Here is a 20,953-nt window from a genome sequence, read left to right as displayed (position 1 = left end):
TCTGCAAACACGGGCTAAGGGCAGGGAGTCTCGAGCAGGTTACCCGCTCTAGAATCACCGGGCTCGCAGCTGAGCCCGTGGTTCTGATGATCGACAGAGCTTTTCGTAGCCTGGTGATCGTCAGAATAGCCCCAGTGTCTTATATTCCACACCTCACTTGTGGTTCATGTCTCCATCTTGGCAGAACGATCCCAGCTGCAGTCAAAAATCTCCTCTAATATTCCCCTACAAATCCCAGCAGTGTCTCCAAAGATGTCTGGGTTCCTTGAGCATTAGGCCATGCCAGACTTCTAGGTCATTATTTGCTTGAGAGTGCTGTTATTGTTTGCAATTCCACTTCAGGCCCATAGGCCAGAAAACAGAAAGAGTTAGGATTATCTCACAATGAACTTTTAGAGCATATAAAGCACTTTTTTCTTTTAGGCTGAAACGTCTCAAGTCTGGATTACTTATTGAATTTGTGTCTGCAATTGTTTCAGAGCCCTTATCTGGAGTTATAGAAGGAGTGAGTGCTGGTTTGTTCCTAATAATTATGCTGGTAGCCATCACTGCATTCCTCATCTGTAGAAGAAAAGTAAAGTGAGTAGAGATTTATGTTACTTTCCCAGTGCTAAAGGATAGATAAAAAATTATAAATAATGAGATATATAGTTTAGTTTGTGATGTTTGGAGATGCTCTAAATGTGGAAAATGTCTTTATAGTTGCACCTTCTACAACTTTCCCACAATAGATCGTACTCTGTATTTAAATATTCAATAATGGTGACAGATAAATTTGCAATCATATTAATTGGTACATATAACTAGGAGTAGGATTGCAGTTAGGCCTCTGCAAATAGGCAAGTATATGATTCAGAATTTAGTGCTTATAAAGAGCAACTGGCCCTATCCATCCCCAGCACCGCATCCCTCCAGTGGCTGTTACTGGTATCTGCCTTATGTTTCTTCTTAGATTGTGAGCCCTTTGGGGACAGGGGACCACCTTCTTGATGCATTATTTATTTTTCTATGTAAACCACTTTGAGAACTTTGGTTGACCAACATTTCCCCTTAGGAATGAACCAGATGTAATGCTTGTCAACTTTTTCTATTGCAGTAGTGGCCTCGAGAGACCAACAGCAAGGTTGAGTATCCGCAGGGACAAGCCGCTGTCTGTCCACTTGAACTTAGGACAAAAAGGGTAAGGTCAAGCTCTTCGTCCTGGCATCATAGGACAACACATTCTGCCAGATCAACTGCTGACCCTTTCTTTTCTTTCCTTTCCTTTCCATGTCACGTAAAGGAGCCGGAAAATTTCCTGGTAAGAGCAAATGCTAATTAATTGTGGAAATCATCCTTTCCACTAAGTTTGAGAAAACTGGCTCCTTGTTTCTTATTGTGGTAACAGCTGGTACGGTTTTTTCTCCCATTTCTTGTTTTAGTCCGATAAAAGTCAACCAGTTTGAAATTCACTTCATGAAACTTCAAGCAGATTCCAACTACCTCCTGTCCAAAGAATATGAGGTAAGGATCAGAGTAAAGAGAGTTGTCCCCCCCCCCCCGCTCAACATGGGCTGGTTTGATACATTTAGCTGCAATTGCCCATATATTTACTCAGGAATGGTCAAATAACAGTTAATCAAATTATGGCAAAGAAACAGGGGCTAATGAAGGCGTGTGCAAGATGAGCAAGCTGCCTTGTTTGGGAGCCATTTTGAGGAGAGGCATCAATTATACAGTGCCAGATCCTGATGGAGAGCAGCAGTAGCATGGGGACAGGCCAGACAACTATGAGTCCCATCACCCATTGAGATCATCTGGTCCGTCTTTAGTTGCCACCAGTTTGTCTGGTGCCTACTCAGGGATGGACCTTCCCCATTGCTGCTCCGAGACTTTGGAATGCACTCCTTGCTGAAACAAGAGCCTCTCCATCAAGCTCCTCTCCAGCTTTTTAGAAGTCTCTAAACATGCATTTATTCACCCAAGATTTTAAACTAGAATCGTGATTTTAAATTGTTTTAATGTTTGTTTTAATTTGTTATATGTTGTTAATTTGTTATATGTTGTAAACAACTCAGAGACGTAAGTTTGGGGAATTGTACAAATACAATAGAAAGCCACCTAATGGTGCAGCGGGGAAATGCTTGACTAACAAGCAGAAGGTTGCCGGTTCAATTCCCTGCTGGTATTATATCGGGCAGCAGCAATATAGGAACAGGCTGAAAGGCATCAACCCACACTGCGTGGGAGGAAGCAATGGTAAACCCCTCTTATATTCTACCAAAAAAAATCCCACAGGGCTCTGTGGGCACCAGGAGTCAAAATCGACTTGATGGCACACTTCACCTTTACCTTTACAAATACAATAAACAAACAAACAAACAGCATCTGTCCTTCCCAGCTTGTCCCCTCTCCACTGCCTCCACACCATGGTATCCAGCATATGTATGTGAGGGTTCTCCTCTTTGTTCTTCTCCTCTTGGAAGCCATGAGCAGTGCAGCCCTTCCACCCATGCACATACCCTACATGCACATCCACACTAGGGATGTGCGAACCAGTTCGAATTCAAACCAGTTCGACAACAAACAGGCCTGGTTCTAGGGCTGGACATTGAGCTAGCCTCAAACTGAACCTTCCCCAGTTTGGCTCAAGATCGAGCCAAACACCCCCGGCCAGTTCAGGGGTTCTGTGGGGTTTTTTTTCTGTGGGGGTACTGCCGTCGGGTGTGTGTGTGTCTTTGGAGGTTTCCCCTCCCCACATTGGCTACTTGGTACAACTCAGAGCTTTTTCATTCCAGTCACATAGAAATCTGCCCTCATTCCTTAGTCTTGGATAGCTGATGTACTGTAGAGACATATATTAACATCATTAAACTATGTGCACCTCCTGTTTTCTTTCTTTTGGCCTTTTACAGGACCTAAAGGATGTGGGTCGAAACCAATCATGTGACATAGCACTTCTGCCAGAGAATCGAGGGAAAAATCGATACAATAATATATTGCCCTGTAAGTTTAATGTTGGACGCAAGCATCTTTCCCTCCCTCTTTTCCTCCTGTATCTTTTCAGCAAGAACAATAGGACAGAAAATGTGGTATTGCTTCTTTCTCACCCTAGCAACAAAGTACACCTCCCATCCAAGGGTCTTATTCTTTGATATTCATAATGTATGCCCTCAGGTAATAGAACTAGCTGACTTCCCACCAGAAATGTAGTGACTAATAATGTTCAGCCTGGTTATGAAAGATTTCAGCTGTTAAAGCAGTTCTGTAGAATTGTTAGTATTTATGGTAGGCAGATGTAGCAATAAATAGGAACCTTTGCATGCATGGTTGGTTTTATGTGATCAGCTCGAGAAGATAGTTACTTCCCTTAGAAGTCTCTCAAAAATCTGCAACCAAGCTTATTCTTCTAATATGTTCATAAATCACTTGCCCAACATAATTGATTCAGTAAGCAATAGACACTTCATCCATCAGAATAAATTTTAGATCTGCTAAAATCCTAACACTCTTCCTGTAACTCTAAAACACAGCGCAAGTCAAACAATAAGGCTGTTCTCACGTGCAGTCTAACCCAGGCTTGGGACACCAAGCCTGGGAGAGGCTGTGCATGATTACCACTGGGATCGGGCCTGATCTCGGCGGGCCAGCACCACCTAACCCGGCTTTGCAGCCTGACTTTTAGCCGAAGTTAAGGGAGCAACACTCCCTTAACCCAGACTTGCTGCTCATGTGTGAACCGGGCTGCTTCTAGCCTGGCTGCACATAGACACAGATGTCTATAGTGCCCATCGCCTGGGGAATCGCCCAGTGCACCATGCATGCTGTGTGGTGCATTGTGGGGTTCCCAGAGCCTAGGATGCATCGTCCCGCCCTCCGGAGCTGTGTGCTGCAGGCTAGGGATGTGCACAGAACCAATTCGGAGACCCTTCATGGGCCTCCGAACCAGTTCGAAGAACCGACGGTTCTTCCGGTTCGAAGGTGGTGGGGGTGCTGCTTTAAGAGTGGGGGTGAGTGCACTTACTCCTCACTTTCTGTGAGCAGAGTGTCAGGCCGGAATTCAGAGTCCTTTAGATTTCAGCAAGCACTTCCAACATATGCTCTAGGTTTTGAAACTCCTATTACATTGCCATGCACCAAATATGCTAAGTATTGGAAGCAGCCTGCTGAATGATTTTGGGGTTGATTTCAGAGTGTAAACCTTTGAGTTTCATGGGACTTTATTTCAGGCAGAAAATACAAGTGGAAATAAAAGTAGAGAGCGAATATGCTGCTAATTCTGATGATAAGCATGTTGGCTAATTGCTTATTTCATGTCTGAGATGGAGGAAGCAAATTGGAGCAGACAGGACCTAGGCAGACCATACTTTTGTGGTTTCCGGTTATACAAATCCTTGAAAACCAAGAACAGCAAATGAAAAATATATTTCAGGTCATGTTTATCATTTAGCCATAGGCCATAGACAAAGTTCAAACTACAAATTACTATTAGTGAGTAATTTAAACTTTGCAAATTAGACCAATGTGTACTTTCCTTGAGATATGACACAGGTTTCTATGAAACAAATCTGTGTTAAGATTCAGTCTTATTCTCCCAGAAAAACAGCCTGAATAATGGTAGGCCCTCTGGCCCTTTGATGTGCTCTCAAAAAGAGACTGAGGCACCCAGAAGGCTAAACTCTAATATAACATTTATTTCTTCAAATAAGTGTTGCTAGATACGTTTCTGAGCTGCAATCCTGTGCATGTGGGAGTAAATCTGGGAGTAATGTTTATTGGGAAGTAGATCCAATGGGTCTTACTTCCGAGTAAACTTATATAGGGTTGCGCTGCCGAACATACTTTAAACCAAATCTTAACAATCTCTCTTACCAGCTGGAGAGGAAATCCTGACACATGAAGTCATGCTGGAAGAAAGTTCTAGTTTCACACATTTCTTAGCCATGGTATCATTATGTTCTGATAATCTGAACTGACCTTTCACAAATGTGTTATAAAATAAGCATCTTAACCAGTAAGGTTCTAACCTTGGCTGCCAGTCTTGGAATCTTTGCTATTCTCAGCTATGTCCCCAAAACGTGAGAGAAGGAATGGCTTAGATCACTTTTTCATCTAATCTGACCATTATTTCCCCCTCTTCACAATGGAGTAGAGTCCTTATTGCTTGCAGATGAAGCCTCTCTCTCTCTTTGGAAATACCAAATGGGCTGCATTCAGACATAGTGGCAAACCATGATCTGCTGTTATGAGCAGGTCTGAGCCTTCGATCCATATGCTACCTTCTCCCCTGACTCTGAATGCAAGTTTTGGAGGATTAGAATCTTTGGCTTCTAGTTAACAGCAAACCATAGTTTGCAATTGGGCAGCTTCACATATTGTGTGGCACCTGAGGTTGCAGCTTGTGGCTGCAGGTAGGGATGTGCACAGAACCAGTTCAAACAGCAGCCAGTTCTGCTGGTTCAATGGCGGTGGGTGTGCTGCTTTAAGAGGGTACTGCTCAAAGAGCGCAGGCGCATCAGATACTTCCAGCTGTATCCGGTAAACGGGCGCAGTGGGCGCAGTCCACCCCGGTGGATTTTAGAAAAAAGGAGCGCTGGCAGGGGAAGAGCAGAGGGAGGGGTAAGTGCACCTTCCCCTACTCTTCAGGCAGCACCCCCCACACACACACACACACACCACCCCCACCTGCTTCTGTGTATTGGAACCGCGGCTGGGCAGTTCAAAGGTGGGGGGGATGCCGCTTTAAGAGTGGGGGAGGGTGAACTTACCCCTCCCACCGCCCCCACCACTGGCGTCCTTTGTTAAGAAAGCTGATTGGGGTGGCAGTGTACCTCCCTGCCACCCCATTGCCCCCACTGACTGGATATGGCCAGAAGTCCTCACTTGTTGCTGGCACCAACAGAGTCCTGTGGCTGTATTTGGTAGAATACAGGAGGGGTTTACCATTGCCTCCTCCCACGCAGTATGGGATGATGCCTTTCAGCATCTTCCTATATATCACTGCAGCCCGATATGGTACCAGCAGGGATTCAAACCGGCAACCTTCTGCTTGTTAGTCAAGCATTTCCCCGCTACATCACAAGGTGACTGCCTCATGTATATACTAACTGTGAACTCAGGTGGTCGAGTGCCTATCAGTTTGGAAGCAAAATGGAGCCTCTCTAGGTAAGCAGAAGAATATAATTTTGTATATTAAAAGAAAAATGGAAAAGGCCCAAAAGATAACCCCCTCCAGCAGTACATACTAATAAAATGCTCAGCCAGACCCAAACCTGAAGTTGTAGCACTATATCGCACAAGAGACAAAGGCCCCACCCCCACCATTTCTCCACTACTCCAAGTGTAGTATGAAAGCATTAGAAGGCTCCTTATCCAGGCTGGTTGGAGCCAGGAACAAGAGCACTCCTCTAAAGGGTTAGGGATACACTGCAAAACTTTGATAAAGGTCCCACTCTTTATTCTGGATTGTCAGCTCCTACTTTAGCTAGTCACAGCTTTCCCGGCAACTTGGAATTGTTCCCAGTATTTGTAACTGTCTGTAAGACTTATTTTCCAATCCTGTACTTCTGCCTCATATTGCTGGAAATCATTCGCTACTATATTTCACCCCAAGGTGCCTGTTCTCAAGGAATAATGGTGAAGAGAATTCTGTCTTGCAGAGTTGGATGATATGTGGATTCAAATCATAGCACGCCCTGGGAGTAATTACATTGCGGATACTCACTAGTTCATTTATCCGCTGTTGTTTGGGAAGACATCACAGTGTAACACAATACAACTACTCTTTCTAATAAGGGCTTGTCCTTACTGAGATTTCACAGATTTTGTGTATATGGATCTGATGCAGGGGGTTACATCCAGCCTATCCTGATCCCTCACAGGGAACTGCAGATTGTACACAGGTGGTGCAATCAGTATAAAAAGTGAAAAGTGGCTGTCATGCAGAGTCATGAATAAATAAAGTTAACCTGGGCTAACTGGATGAAATGGCATCTTTTGAAGTGGTCCCTATTCAGCCTGGCACAGCAACTCATCAGTGACTGTTGCTGTTGTCTCCTTTGTGGGTTTTTAAAAAAAGATGGTGAATTATTTTGGTACAGGGAATCACTTTCACATACCTATTGTTATGCAAACCACTTGGATAACATTTTGTTAAAAAGCAGTATATAATAATTATCGTCATCGTCATCAACAACAACAACTACTACTACTACTACTACTACTACTATCTGGCCTGGCACAGAGCATCTGCATTCTCTCTCTCTCTCTCTCTCTCTCTCTCTCTCTCTCTCTCTCACACACACACACACACACACACACACACACACACACACACACACCCCAATCCAGATCCCTGTCCCGCCTCCCTCCCCCCACCGCCACCCCCTGCCAGGATGGCAGTGGAGGTGGCAAAATCTCCTTCCTTGGGCCATCCTGCTGCCCAAATGGCAGGTTGGGCCATTTTCCGCCCATTTAGGGGCCCCAAAATGGGCCAAAAACAGCCCAACCTACCGTTAGGAAGTCAGGAGCACCCAAGGAAAGAGGATCTGGTAGTGGTTCCAGCATCCATAAGGACTGGGTTCTGCGCCTGCGCAGACCATACTTCAGATAGAATTCTCTAGCTCCTCGCGATGCCCAACCGCCAGCAGCGCGTGGCTGCAGTACTCTTAACGGCAGTTAGGCGTCCCCTTCCCTCAGTTTCTTGTTGACCGCCTAAGCGATCACATCTTCGGAAGACTTTGCTCCTCAGAGAACTTACTTTACTGATATACGACTGGCACGGACTTCGACTACCCTTCAGGATCATCCATTACTAAGACGAACTGATTACTTTAAAAATGGAATAAAATATTGGACATAGACGCGGAACGGACGACGGCTCTCTCCGGCAAAAGACGCCGAACGGACGACGACTATCGCTATCCAACGACTCGGAACGAACAACGGACTACTCTTTGATAAGCGATTCAACCTGGTAAAGAAACACTTGCTCTTGTCATGAGCTCCGTAAGTCAAGCACCGAAGGAGAAGACCACCTTCAAAAGGTGCTGCAATTGCCAGGGGAAGATCCCTTCCACAGACGGGCATGAGATATGCTTATTCTGTTTGGGAGAGGCCTGTAATGTTACCAGTTGCTCCGTATGCTCTACCTTCAATAAACAGACTCTGAAGAATAGAGTGGCATGCCTTAAAGTGGCGTTAATGGAGCAGGCATTGCAGAGCAAACATCATGGGGCCTCTAACTCGAGACCTGCTATGTCGCAATCTAAAGTCTCGGAATCCACGTCATCGGGAGACGCCGTTGCAATTGCTTCGACATCGAGGAAATCGACGTCGAGCTCTTCGACATCTAAGGTCTCAACTGCAACTGCAACTGGGGCCTTTAAGAAACCGAAAGGGACCCTGGTCCAGAAACGGAAGAGCACAACGCTAGACACGGAGACTCAGGAGAAGAGACTTAAACGACACTGGGCGAAGGTGAGCGTAATCGGCTTCGAGGGGATGCCTTCCCCATCAGGACTCCAGACCTACCAGAGTCCTCGACGCCATGCGGCGTCGTTCTCACTGGCACTTACTCCAACTCAGTCTCCGTTGCCAACAAGATGCACATCGGCAGGGCCGTCGACCTCGAAGGCGGCGTCGATATCTGACCACAGACCGACGCCGACGCCATCGATGTTGAAATCGGCTTCGATGAAGAGGCACAAACCACCTTCAGCATCGAAGTCGACAGAACCGTCGGTACAGCAGATGGCTTCGGTGAAGCCTTCGGTGTCGGGATCGGCGCCGGGGGGAAATGTGCCAGCGACATCGACAGCAACAATCTCAACAGTGACCTCGAAGTCGAGGGCGACTCGAACCTCTTTGTGCTGGACGAGTACACAGAGGAGGCGGCATTCGATGTTGACACAAAGCAGTTCGATACCGTAGTGGTGATCCACGATGAGGAACTCGAGCCGCCACCATACCCTGACCAGGACTGTGAGGCGGAGCCACCAACGCAAGACGCCGATGAGGATGATACTCTCCACCGTATGCTACGCTCAGAGGAGACTACACCCTCAACATATACATTTCAGGGATTCACAGAAGCTAATCTGGTCCCGAAAACTCCGTCTTTAACTGGCCTCTCTACTCCTGCAACGGGGCTTCTGCCCCAGGGTGGATGGCGCACTACCTGCACTGTCTCCCCAGAGGAATACTCTCTCTGACAACTGTGGTTGTCTGAGAGAGGAGAACCACATACCCCGAGGGTATTGAAAGAATCGGCGGTACAGACTACTTTTCCTATTACTTCGCAGTAGTGATGTGCACGGTCCGGAGAAGTCCGGACCGGCACCGAAGGGGGGCCTTGTTTCTAGGGCGGGGAGGGCTTGCTTAGCCCTCCCGCCTCCTTGCCCCCGCCAGCGCCCGTATTGAACAGTATAGGGGCGCTGGAAACCAGCCCCCCCCGCCGCCGCCGCCGCGGCGAAATAATCCCCAAGGTCAGCCAGCCCTCCCTCCCTCCCAGCTAGCTGCCCTCCCACCCACCCACCTACCCACCCGCTCGCTCACCCGCTCGAACACTGTATAAAAAACGAGAGGAGCTCCGGCACAGAGCTCCTCTCGTTCGGAAGGCCTCCTGAAGAATGGCGGCTTGCGCGCGCGCGCATGCCCGCGCCACAAAGCACGCCGTTCTCCGGAGGCCCGGTCTACCCGCCGGGAAAGGGCCGGGTAGACCGGGCCTCCGATCGCTGAGTAGACCGGGCCTCCGATCGCCGGAGGCCCGGTCTACCCAGCGATCGGAGGCCCGGTCTACACTGCCCTTTCCCGCCGGGTAGACCGGGCCTCCGATCGCTGAGTAGACCAGGCCTCCGATCACCGGGAGGGAGGGAGGGCTGGCTGACCTTGGGGATTATTTCGCCGCGGCGGGGGGGGGGGGCGGCTGGTTTCCAGCGCCCCTATACTGTTCAATACGGGTGCTGGCGGGGGCAAGGAGGCGGGAGGGCTAAGCAAGCCCTCCCGCCCTTAAAGGCATACCCCCCACCCGGACCCAAACCAGGCAGGGCCGGACCGGTCCGGCAGTTCGGCCATTCTTTGGAATGGCCGCCGGACCGGTTCGGGCACACTGCTACTTCGCAGAGGTCAGTCTCACTGCAGGCCGATTGGCCGACTGCACCAGAAAGGACTGGTAAGAAGATGAAGTCAGTTTGCTTACAAACTACTCACCACCCTCAAAGGGAGGCTCCAACTCTAAGGACTGTTTCATTGCAGGCGGACCTGTTAGACCACCCAATTCCCAGGAAAGATTCTTCTTCACAGTTTGGAGGGAATGATCGGCCATCCTCGCCACTGTCCGCCTCTGGAGAGGATGATGATGCAGATGATGGCGATGACCCAGATGGCTATTCATCAGACACCACGGGACCCGACATTCCAGAGGAACCCATGCTGCCGGATCCAAGTGAAGATGTGGCACCAATCCCATCTATTTCTCCAAATGAGGAGATGAAGCGGTACCACCAGCAAATTGCAGAGATTGCCCAGGTCCTTGGCCTAGATGTACAACAGAAGACACTGAATTTAGATGATCCAGTGTATAATATGATGAACAAGGCAATGGGATTACAACCGGTGTATCTGCCGATGCTGCCACACATCTCACGGGCGGCCAAGTCTGCATGGGAGGTTCTCCAGACATCAACTCCAACCTCCAAGCGCCTAGAGGTGTTATACCGCGTGCAGGAGGAGAACAATGAGTATTTAATACGTCATCCTTCACCAAACTCATTAGTGATCGATTGTGCTACAACTACCAAAGGTGGGAAATGCCATACGACCCCGGCGGACAAGGAGGGACATAAACTAGACGTGTTGGGCAGACGGACATATTCAACTGCTTGCCTGTCCATAAAAATCGCGAACTATATTGCGTGTCTGGCAAAGTACACCCATTCGCTGTGGGAACTACTGTACGACCAGTGGACAACATTGGATCACGAGACATTTCTGAAGAAATTTGAAGCAACCATTGTGCGTACCACTTCTACGACGAGGCAACAGCTAGCTAATGCTAAGCATTTGGCTGAGTCTGAGTCGCGGACTTTAACATCTGTGGTAATTTTGAGGCGTCACGCCTGGCTGAGGGCTACGCAACTACAACAGGACATGAAGGACCGCATTGAAGGCCTACCATTTGGAGGGAAAGGGCTATTTTCGGATGACACTGCTACAACCATGGAGCAGTGGAAGAAATCCAAACTGACTGCGCGCTCCTTCACGAACCAAAAATTTGGTTCTACACGGTACCAGTCTTACCAGTGGTACCAACCCTATCAGAAAAGGCAGGGTTACTATCGCCAACCGGAATGAAGGGATTATAGGCGCCAGTACCAACGCTATAATCGCCATCAGTTTCAGCCACGGAACAGGCCTAACCAGCAAGTCCGCAATAAGACGTCCCAACAGCCAAAACAGCAGCTTTGATCTGTTGCCGAACCCACTGACAAACACCATCTTGGCCCCGGATCCCTGCGAAACCTTTCTCAACACCAACGAGAGCGCGAGGAAAAAGATCACCTTGTTGCCTGCCGGAAATACCATCAAACTGGCCAGTCATGCTCAAGCATGGCACCGCATAACATCAGACAACTGGGTGTTGAGAATAGTTTCGACAGGTTATGCTATAGAGTTCAAGGAACTGCCTCCATTCCAGGGGATGAGATTCACACCAGATACCCCTGTCCTAAGGGAGTAAGTGCAGGAATTGCTATGGAAGGAGGCCATATCTCCAGTTCAGTGGGCTCAGAGCCAATCGGGATTCTATTCCCGATACTTTCAGATACTGAAGAAGGACGGCGGAATCCGCCCAATAATGGACTTACGCTGGCTCAATCAATACATCGAAGTGCGCAAATTCCGCATGACGACGTTGCAAGGCATCCTTCCCCTGCTCCACGAGGAGGAATGGATTGCAACGCTGGACCTCAAGGATGCGTACTTCCATGTGGGTATACAGCAAAACCACCGAAAATATCTACGTTTCACCTTGGGAACGCAGATCTATCAGTACAATGTCCTGCCATTTGGCTTGGTGACGGCACCAAGAGTGTTTACCAAATGCATGGCAATCATTGTGGCACATCTAAGGATGCTCGGCCTGTCAGTGTATCCGTACCTCGAAGATTGGCTCCTGACATCCAGATCCAGGGAACAGTTGATTTTGGACATAGAGGTTGTGAAATCTCTGTTACTCGAGCTGGGGGTACAGATCAACTGGAAGAAATCCCATCTGACCTCAACGCGAAGCCTACAGTGCATTGGAGCACGTCTAGACATGCTACAGCAGATGGCATATCTGCCAGAGGAACGGTACCTGCGAATTGCCGCCATGGTACGAAGATTCCAGACGACGCCATTACAAAGAGCGAGATCTATACAGGTTCTTCTGGGCCTGATGGCTTCATGCACCACTACGGTGCCCTATGCGAAGTTGAGGATGCGCAACTTACAACTATGGTTCCTCCGGTTCTTTCGACCAAAGCGTGATCCGCAATCCATACAACTGATACTGCCACGAAAAGTTCTGATATCATTACGAAGGTGGACCAACAAAATTCATCTCTTGAAAGGGGTGCCATTCAGGAACCCGTTACCATCTTGTACCCTGACAACAGATGCCTCCATGAGGGGATGGGGCGCTCACATGGGAAACAGAAAAGCTCAGGGACTGTGGAATCAAAAGGACAGCCGCATGCATATCAACTTCCTAGAATTGCTGGCTGCACACAAGGCTTTGCTTGTGCTGGGGAACGAGCTCCGGAACACAGTGGTTCAACTACAGATGGACAACACCACTGCAATAGCCTATGTGAACAAACAAGGGGGCACAGTGTCTCGGGCACTGTGCAACCTGAGCCTGCAAATATGGAATTGGTGTCTTCCAAAAGGCCTCCACTTACAAGCAATACATATCAAGGGGAGCCTCAACTGTTTGGCAGATCCGTTAAGCAGGGAGACGATACAGAATCAGCACGAGTGGGTACTACACACAGAGATTCTCCAGGATCTGTTTGTGACTTGGGGACAGCCGGAGGTGGATCTGTTTGCAACAGAACGCAACAGGAAATGCAAGGCTTATTGCTCCAGAATGGGTCTGGGAAGATATTCCAAGGGCGACACCTTTCAATTTCAATGGGTAAAGAGCTTCTTCTATATATATCCACCGACTCCACTCCTCTCAAGGATCGTGGCCAAACTTCTTCAAGAACATACGAGAGCAATCGGGATTGCTCCATGGTGGCCTTGCCAGCCCTGGTTCACTCCACTACTCAAACTCTCGAGAGGGGTTTACAAACGTCTCCCCAGGTGGAAAGACCTACTAACGCAAAATCAGGGCCAGAGCCTCCACCCCAACCTGTCCATACTGAACCTGACAGCATGGAATATAGACTGCTAAAGAAAATACTTTTGAACACTCGTAGGGAATCAATGAGGAGAAATTATAATGCTAAGTGGCGCAGGTTCACCGCTTATGCGCGGGAGCATCGTTTCTGGCCAAAAGAGGCGGAACTCAAAGAGGTGCTCCTTTACCTCACCTCCTTGAAGAGAGCGGGGTTGGCGAATGTGTCCATAAAGGTTCACATGGCAGCTTTGTCAGCGCGGCACACAGGTTGGGATGGCAAGACTGTTTTCACACATCCTAAATGCAAGGATTTCCTCGGGGATAAATAATCTTTACCCACCAGTTCGACAGCCGGCTGAGAAATGGAGCCTCTCACTGGTACTAGGGGCACTGACAGAAGCCCCCTTTGAACCTTTGGCCTCGGCTTCATTGAAATTAGTGACTCTTAAGACTTTGTTCCTAGTGGCAATAACCACAGCAAGAAGAGTGAGTGAACTCGGGGCCCTCCGGATCGATGAACCATATACGATCATTCACCCAGATCGGGTGATAATGCGTTTAGACCCGGACTTCAGGCCAAAAATTGTCACTGATCTCCACCTTAATGCAAATATAGTTTTGCCAACATTCTTCAAGGATCCGGAGACGCAACTAGACAAGGCAATGCATTCTCTGGATGTAAGGAGGGCGCTGCTGTACTATTTGAAGGCTACACAGCGAGTGTGTAAGACGAAGCTCCTGTTTGTCTGTGAAAAGGGCCGACATAAAGGGCAGTCCCCGTCCCGACAGAATTTTAGCTTTCTGGCTGGTGGAAGTGATAAGGAAGGCTTATGAGTTACAGCACGTAGATCCGCCCTCAAAGATACGGGCACACTCCACCAGAGCGTATGCTACCTCTGCAGCACACCTGTCGGGCATTAGGTTTCAGGACATTTGTATGGCAGCGACTTGGGCATCGCACCAGACTCTCATCCAGCATTACGCTTTGGACATTAGATTGGCAGCTGCAGCAGAATTTGGACGGGTGGTTTTGAAACGGATTCTACCGTAGCTTCATGCACCCACCTCCGTACTTACCAGCTTGTGATTCATCCAGTCCTTATGGATGTTGGAACCACTACCAGATAAATAGGTTGCTTACCTGTAACAGGTGATCTGGTAGTGGTTCCATACATTCATAAGACCCGCCCGTCCATCCCCACTGCATATTCAGGGTGCGCAAGAGGACTAAAGGAATCAAGCTACGGTAGTCGCAAGGCAATGTTTCAATCTTGCCTCCTGTCTGACTCAGCTGAAGGTTGTAGTGCCAGTCGTCCTCAGTCACACAGAATGGCTTATCACCAAGAAACTGAGGGAAGGGGATGCCTAACCGCCGTTAAGAGTACTGCAGCCACGCGCTGCTAGTGGTTGGGCGTCGCGAGGAGCTAGAGAATTCTATCCGAAGTATGGTCTGCGCAGGCGCAGAACCCAGTCCTTATGAATGTATGGAACCACTACCAGATCACCTGTTACAGGTAAGCAACCTGTTTTTTCGCTGCCTCCGCTGCCATCCCTACCTTGGTCACCTCCTCCCATGTCCTGCCAGCTGTGTCTTCATTGCCATATGATTTTCTCTCCCCCCCCCATTGACCAATCTGGCCCCTCTGCCCCCCCCCTTAAGCTTCCCTGGCGGGCCCATGGAGGGAACTTTCGTCACCCTCTCTGCCGCTGTCTCCACTACCTTGATCTAAGGTTATACATGTCAAACCCCACCCCCATGTTTTCATTGATTGTGGCCGCAGCAGGGGTGGGGCCTGCCACATATGTCCTTAGCCTTTTATATGTATAGATAATAATAATTAGCTGATATAATGAGGAATATTACTCAAAATAGTCCCAATGAAATTAAAAGGACATATTTTAATTTCAATGGGACTACTTTGAATAATTTTCTTCATCTTGTGGGCCAATGATTTTACAAAGCATATCCCATTGTCCTTTCCCTGTCTCAGGTACTGCTTTCCATACTTTCACACTGCCATTGTATGCAGCAAGTTCTGACTTGTTCCCAACCTTATTCACAATCCGTGCCCATAGTCATATTAACAGGAACAAACCCTGTGCAGAGCTAGAAGGAGAGACTGGGAGAAAAACTAGTCCATCCTCACAGTATTATCTTGACTCTTACCATGTTTGCAGCTTCCTTGAAATTCACCAGCGATGGTACATAAGTATTTGGGGGGCTAAAATTATGTTTTTTAAAAAATTGTGCACATAATTATTTCAGTATTTGGAGTGAGTATTTAGAGCATCAGCATAATTTCTCTTCTAGTTTCTGTAACTATTCCAGCCCCCGATTTCTCACATGCCCTGCTGTATAAACATTCTGCATTTACCAGAAAGAATCAAATGCCTTAAATGGACAATTGCCCTTTTCCCATGTCTGTAGACCCATTCAAATAAAGGAAACTAGTAACTGAGATTAAGTGATATTTTTGAAATGACTCTCTCCCACAGATGACACAACAAGAGTGAAACTTTCAAACGTAGATGATGACCCATGTTCTGATTATATCAATGCAAGCTACATCCCTGTAAGTGATTCATGTTTCTTTTTTACAGCCCTTTGACAGTAATCTAAAATCTATATTTCTAATCTACTATAACCCCCCTCCCCAGCCACCTTTATTTGTAAGCCTAATTGTCATAGTTTGTCTGACTGGTTGCCATAAAATTGAAATTTAGTTACAACTTAAGATCATTTCTAGGATTGCTGTAGTGATATCCCATGAGCGTTAGCATCAGCCAAGGACACTTTTTAAAAATGTCACTGCCTTTGTAGAGCTTGTTAAAAAAAAGAGTACAGCTATTTACTACAATTGGCACCTGTGTCTGAAACTATATTTCATCCTGAAATATTTCCATCTTGCACTGGCAAAAATGGCAAAGATTATAGTGAGCCATTTGTCATCAAGAAAAGCAGAACTACTCCAAATCCACAGATCACCCAAAGAATTGTATGATGCTCTTCTTACTGGACCACACAGCTCATCTGTTCTCTTAAGTCCTGTATGAGGGTTTCCCTCCGCCAAACTGACCTTTAATTTTATGTTAGACTCTTTGTAAACATTTAGTTTTGAGAGTTTTATTCCATAAACAGTTAAAATATTTAATAATATTCCAGGAGAGTTTGGCCAGTGCATTGGGTAGCTTTGCTGCCACACATTCTAGAACAGGATATTCAATTTGTTTATTTGTTTTACATGTTTATCCCACACTTCCTCCAAGAAACACAAGGTGGTCTATATGGTCCCCCCCCCCCCCGCCCCACACACACACTTAACACACTAACCTGCAAGGTAGATTAGGGTGAGAGACAATAATTGGCCCAAGGTCACCCAGTGCTTTATGGCTAAGTGGGGATTTACACCAAATATAGCCACATTACAATATAGATGATGTGTACAAGGGGAGTTAATAAATATCATTCAACAACAATAATTCATGATGCCGAATTATTGAAATAGAAATAGACTTTGCCCCATAGACTAAGAAATAGACTTTACCCCATAGTAAATTTTTTCTTGGGGAGATGGAATTTGTTCATACTCTGGGTCAGTGGTGGTGGTGGTGATCATCGTCATCGTCATCATCATCTTTAATCCTAGCATCTTAAGCCACTTATTTATTTGGACTGATTTGTTTTGCAGGCATCTTTTAAAGATAAATCCACTCTCTTCTTGTCTGTTATAGATTGTGTGGGTTGATCTTGGGGTTGGCTAGCTGGTAGAAGGATGGTAATTGGACAAGGTAACCTTTAGCTCTCTTTCAGTCTATGATTCAATATATAGGCACATTCCCTTCCTCTCTTCTTGTCCCATCCTCCTGCTTTAAAGCCAGGAATGAGGCCTCTGGTATCAGGTTATTTCTCTGCTAACAATGACACTATCTCAACTAATTGTTGCTTACTGAATTGGCAGGGCAATAATTTTCATAGGGAATACATTGCAACTCAAGGACCTCTGCCTGGCACAAAGGATGATTTCTGGAAAATGGCATGGGAACAGAATGTTCACAATGTTGTCATGGTAACCCAATGCGTTGAGAAGGGCCGGGTGAGTAAATGGTTGTCCTGCTTGTTAATTATTAGAATAGAAATCCTATCTCACTGGCACTGAGATAACCTACCTAAGGCCACGACCTGTTCCATTCTACATTGTTGATCGTATAATGAGAGAAAGTATTTTCCTTGAAGAACTTTGCAATTTGTTCACAAAAAGGCCTACACAAGAAATCCAACTAGCCTTCTGGCTTGGAGCTGTTAATTGTAGGTCTCCAGTGACTCGCCAGATCATCAGAAGAAAGTGTGCTGATGTAATCGTTACCAGATGGAAAGGAGAGGTCACTGTATATTCAAATTAACTATTTTCAGGTTCCAGTTCTCAGAAAGGGCTGAGTTGCTGACCACTGTGGAGACAAGGGCTGCATAGAACAGCTGTTTCCACAATGCTTTGCCTCCACACAGTGTGCTGATGTACAGGGTCAAAGAGAGGGCAAAGGCAAACCATTGTATTTGTGCTCTCCTTTTGCACTTGCCCCCCAAAGCTGCCAGTGGATTGCATTAGTAATAATGTGTTGAAGGCCCTTATCCTTGTGAGGTCTCAGAACAGTTTGTGCCCCACTCTCTGCGTCCCTACTGATGTACTGCAGAGTTGTGACCTCCTGGCAAATTTGCTGATGGACTGAATTCTCAAGACAGACGTAACTGCCAAAGGGTGAAATCTAATGCACATTTAACTGGGAATAAGTCCCATCGAACTCAGTGACTGACATGATATGCAATGCTGCTACTACTGCTGCTGCTGCTGCTGCTGCTGCTACTACTACTACTTTATATACTGCATTTCAACAAAAGTCTCTGAAGCAATTTATATAGTAAATAAATAAATAAATGAGATGGCTCCCTGTTCCCAAAGGGCTCACAGTCTAAAAAGAACATACATAAGGTAGACACCAACAACAGCTACAGGAGGAACACAGGAAGCTGCTATATACTGAGGCAGAACATAGGTCTATCTAGCTCCATATTGTCTTCACAGACTGGCAGCGGCTTCTCCTAGGTTGCAGGCAGTAATCTCTTTCAGCCCTGTCTTGGAGATGCCAGGGAGGGAACTTGGAACCTTCTGCTCTTCCCAGAGCTTGCTACCTCAAGACCAGCTCTCTTCCGGGGATGGATGCTGTGCTGGTCCTGGCCAGGGCCAGTTGCTCTTCTCTTGCTAAATGTAAAGAGAATAACCCTTTAAAAGGCTGCTGTGGACTCGTAAGGCAGCCCCAACACTACAGATAATAGGTGGTTATGCAAGCAGTGCGACCCCAGTTTCTCCCACTGTCACAAATGGGAGAAAGTGAGGTAATGCTGCTTGCACAGCCACACGTTCTCGACACGTTCTCCACAGCAGCTCTGTACCGCTGTGCATCATGTCAGCCGGTGAAACTTACTTTTGAGTAAACATGCTTAGGATTATCAGTACATGGGATATTTGTTGCAGTGTTTGAATGTCACAGATTGGGTCACTTATATATCAGACTAAAGGCAGAAGAAAATGGAAACAGAAACACTGATAGTCAGCTCACACAACCAAATTGGTGGGTTGAAAATGTTGATATCTGTGTGCAGGGTTCCTCTCCTGGCAAAGTGGTTGTGTGATTGCTTCACAATGTGCCTAGCTGAAAAGTCTGCTCATGTTTATCATATCACCTTTCATCCCATTATTGACAGGTTTTTTATTACATGACAATTGTGGGGAGAGAAGGACATAGTGCTGCAATTGCATTTTGTATGGATGTACTCAACCCATGCTCCCAAAACATCAGTTTGATGATGTGAACTGGCCTTAATACTAATCCAAATCATAGAGCTGCTCAGGTATAATCTAGCCTTTTGCTTGAACAAGCTGCTCACTATGTTGTATAGTGCTACATATGTGTGTGGCACTGAAGATACAGACCAAATGAACTGGAAATACAGTATATAATATATCATTCTTTTTGCAGAACTAGGTTCTGCATAAGATCTTCAATACATCCAAGTATGCATTAAACAGAAAGCAACCTTCTTGCTTCTTAATCCTTCACCTTCTGAGATCTGAAACTTGCAATTCTACAGTTGCCAGTTGCATCATGATAAAATCTACATTATACTTCTAGAAGAGAATAGATAATCATAAATTTGCCATCCATGTGTGAAAACTGATACAATTGTACAGCATTTGCTAAACTCTGTGCTACGAATTTGCTAAGACTTGAAAGGTTAGATATAAGGATTTCATGTTATTTTGTTTTACTTAATGATAAAGAATGTAGGTAAGAAAGCAAGGATGTTCTTATGATATTAAAAGCAGACTCTTTCTTTCCAGGTGAAATGTGACCATTACTGGCCCTTTGACCAGGATTCCTTATATTATGGAGACTTCATTGTCCAAATGCTATCTGAGTCAGTGCTCCCAGAATGGACAATAAGAGAGTTTAAGGTTTGCAGTGTAAGTATATATCAATATTGTAGCAAGCGTTCTGAAAAATAAAGTCACAGCGGCAGAGTTCCATTCCTAAATGGCAATCATGGCAGAAGTAATAGTTGGAAATTTATCATATTGCAGCTTAATGACACAAGATTGTGTTTGTTTTGAAAAGGCATGCAAATATCATCTTGGAGTGACAGCATGGAGGAAACTCACTCCAAGCAAATCAGTGAATTGCCAGAACTTTCTCAAAGTTTTTCTTTGCTAGTCTGACTAAGAGATATTTGCACATATTATTTAAAAAGACAGTCACCCCTAATCTTTATCATATGGCAAACAGTCCTTTGATATCCAATAAGGAGACAAGTGTGGTTTGATAGTGTCTGTTTCTTCTTGCTAATTTCCCCCTCTGTATTTAATTCATCTATTAGGAAGAGCAGCTTGATTCCCAAAGACTTATCCGCCAGTTCCATTATACGGTGTGGCCAGACCATGGTGTACCAGAAACCACCCAGTCCCTCATCCAGTTTGTGAGAACTGTACGAGATTATATCAATCGGACACCCCATGCGGGACCAACCATAGTACACTGCAGGTACATGGAAAAACAGAAAAACAGTTGTTTCGAGAAAAGGGGGATTTGTAAAAACCATTTGCCTTTGGTTTGTTGAAAGCGTCGTTGAGGTGATAAGGAATGTTGATAGATGATAAGCAACTTCTTAAGATATGTCTTCTCCAGCAAGCTGCCAAGAGATCATTCTTCCAATGGTGGTCAATGGAGCATACTGAGAAATAGTCTTTCCACACTCCCAGTTAAAACACAAAGGCTAGAATAATATGAAATTGAAAAGATAAATATGGCAACTAACTACTCTACTTGAGCTACTTGCATATAATTATGGGAAGAAGAACATAAATTAATCCTGACATGAACTGTTTCTGTTTTTGTTTACAGTGCTGGTGTTGGTAGAACAGGCACATTCATTGCTCTGGACCGAATTCTTCAACAACTTGACTTAAAGGATTCTGTCGATATTTATGGGGCAGTGCATGACCTGAGACTTCACAGAGTTCACATGGTTCAGACAGAGGT

At 46.2% G+C, this 20,953-nt stretch overlaps 1 protein-coding gene across 3 annotated transcripts in view; it reads left to right on the top strand.

Moving 5' to 3' along the window:
* PTPRB (protein tyrosine phosphatase receptor type B) overlaps nucleotides 1-20,953 on the top strand; it is a 119,848-nt gene that overhangs the window by 86,357 nt on the left and 12,538 nt on the right. For 2 of the 3 annotated variants that reach the window (XM_053258072.1, XM_053258073.1), the window contains 10 exons: nucleotides 480-579; nucleotides 1,097-1,180; nucleotides 1,283-1,300; nucleotides 1,422-1,503; nucleotides 2,895-2,985; nucleotides 15,860-15,936; nucleotides 17,323-17,457; nucleotides 19,759-19,881; nucleotides 20,292-20,455; nucleotides 20,816-20,951. In XM_053258072.1, coding sequence (XP_053114047.1) covers nucleotides 480-579; nucleotides 1,097-1,180; nucleotides 1,283-1,300; nucleotides 1,422-1,503; nucleotides 2,895-2,985; nucleotides 15,860-15,936; nucleotides 17,323-17,457; nucleotides 19,759-19,881; nucleotides 20,292-20,455; nucleotides 20,816-20,951 — 1,010 coding nt within the window. Of the gene's footprint in view, nucleotides 1-479; nucleotides 580-1,096; nucleotides 1,181-1,282; nucleotides 1,301-1,421; nucleotides 1,504-2,894; nucleotides 2,986-15,859; nucleotides 15,937-17,322; nucleotides 17,458-19,758; nucleotides 19,882-20,291; nucleotides 20,456-20,815; nucleotides 20,952-20,953 lie in introns of those variants that run through there. The other variant, XR_008309102.1, reaches the window with a different exon arrangement.

This window comes from Hemicordylus capensis, chromosome 5 (assembly GCF_027244095.1).
Source record: "Hemicordylus capensis ecotype Gifberg chromosome 5, rHemCap1.1.pri, whole genome shotgun sequence".
Taxonomy (NCBI): Eukaryota; Metazoa; Chordata; class Lepidosauria; order Squamata; family Cordylidae; genus Hemicordylus; species Hemicordylus capensis.
The sequence above is the reverse complement of the archived record's forward strand: the minus strand, read 5'-3'. Positions and strand labels throughout refer to the sequence as shown.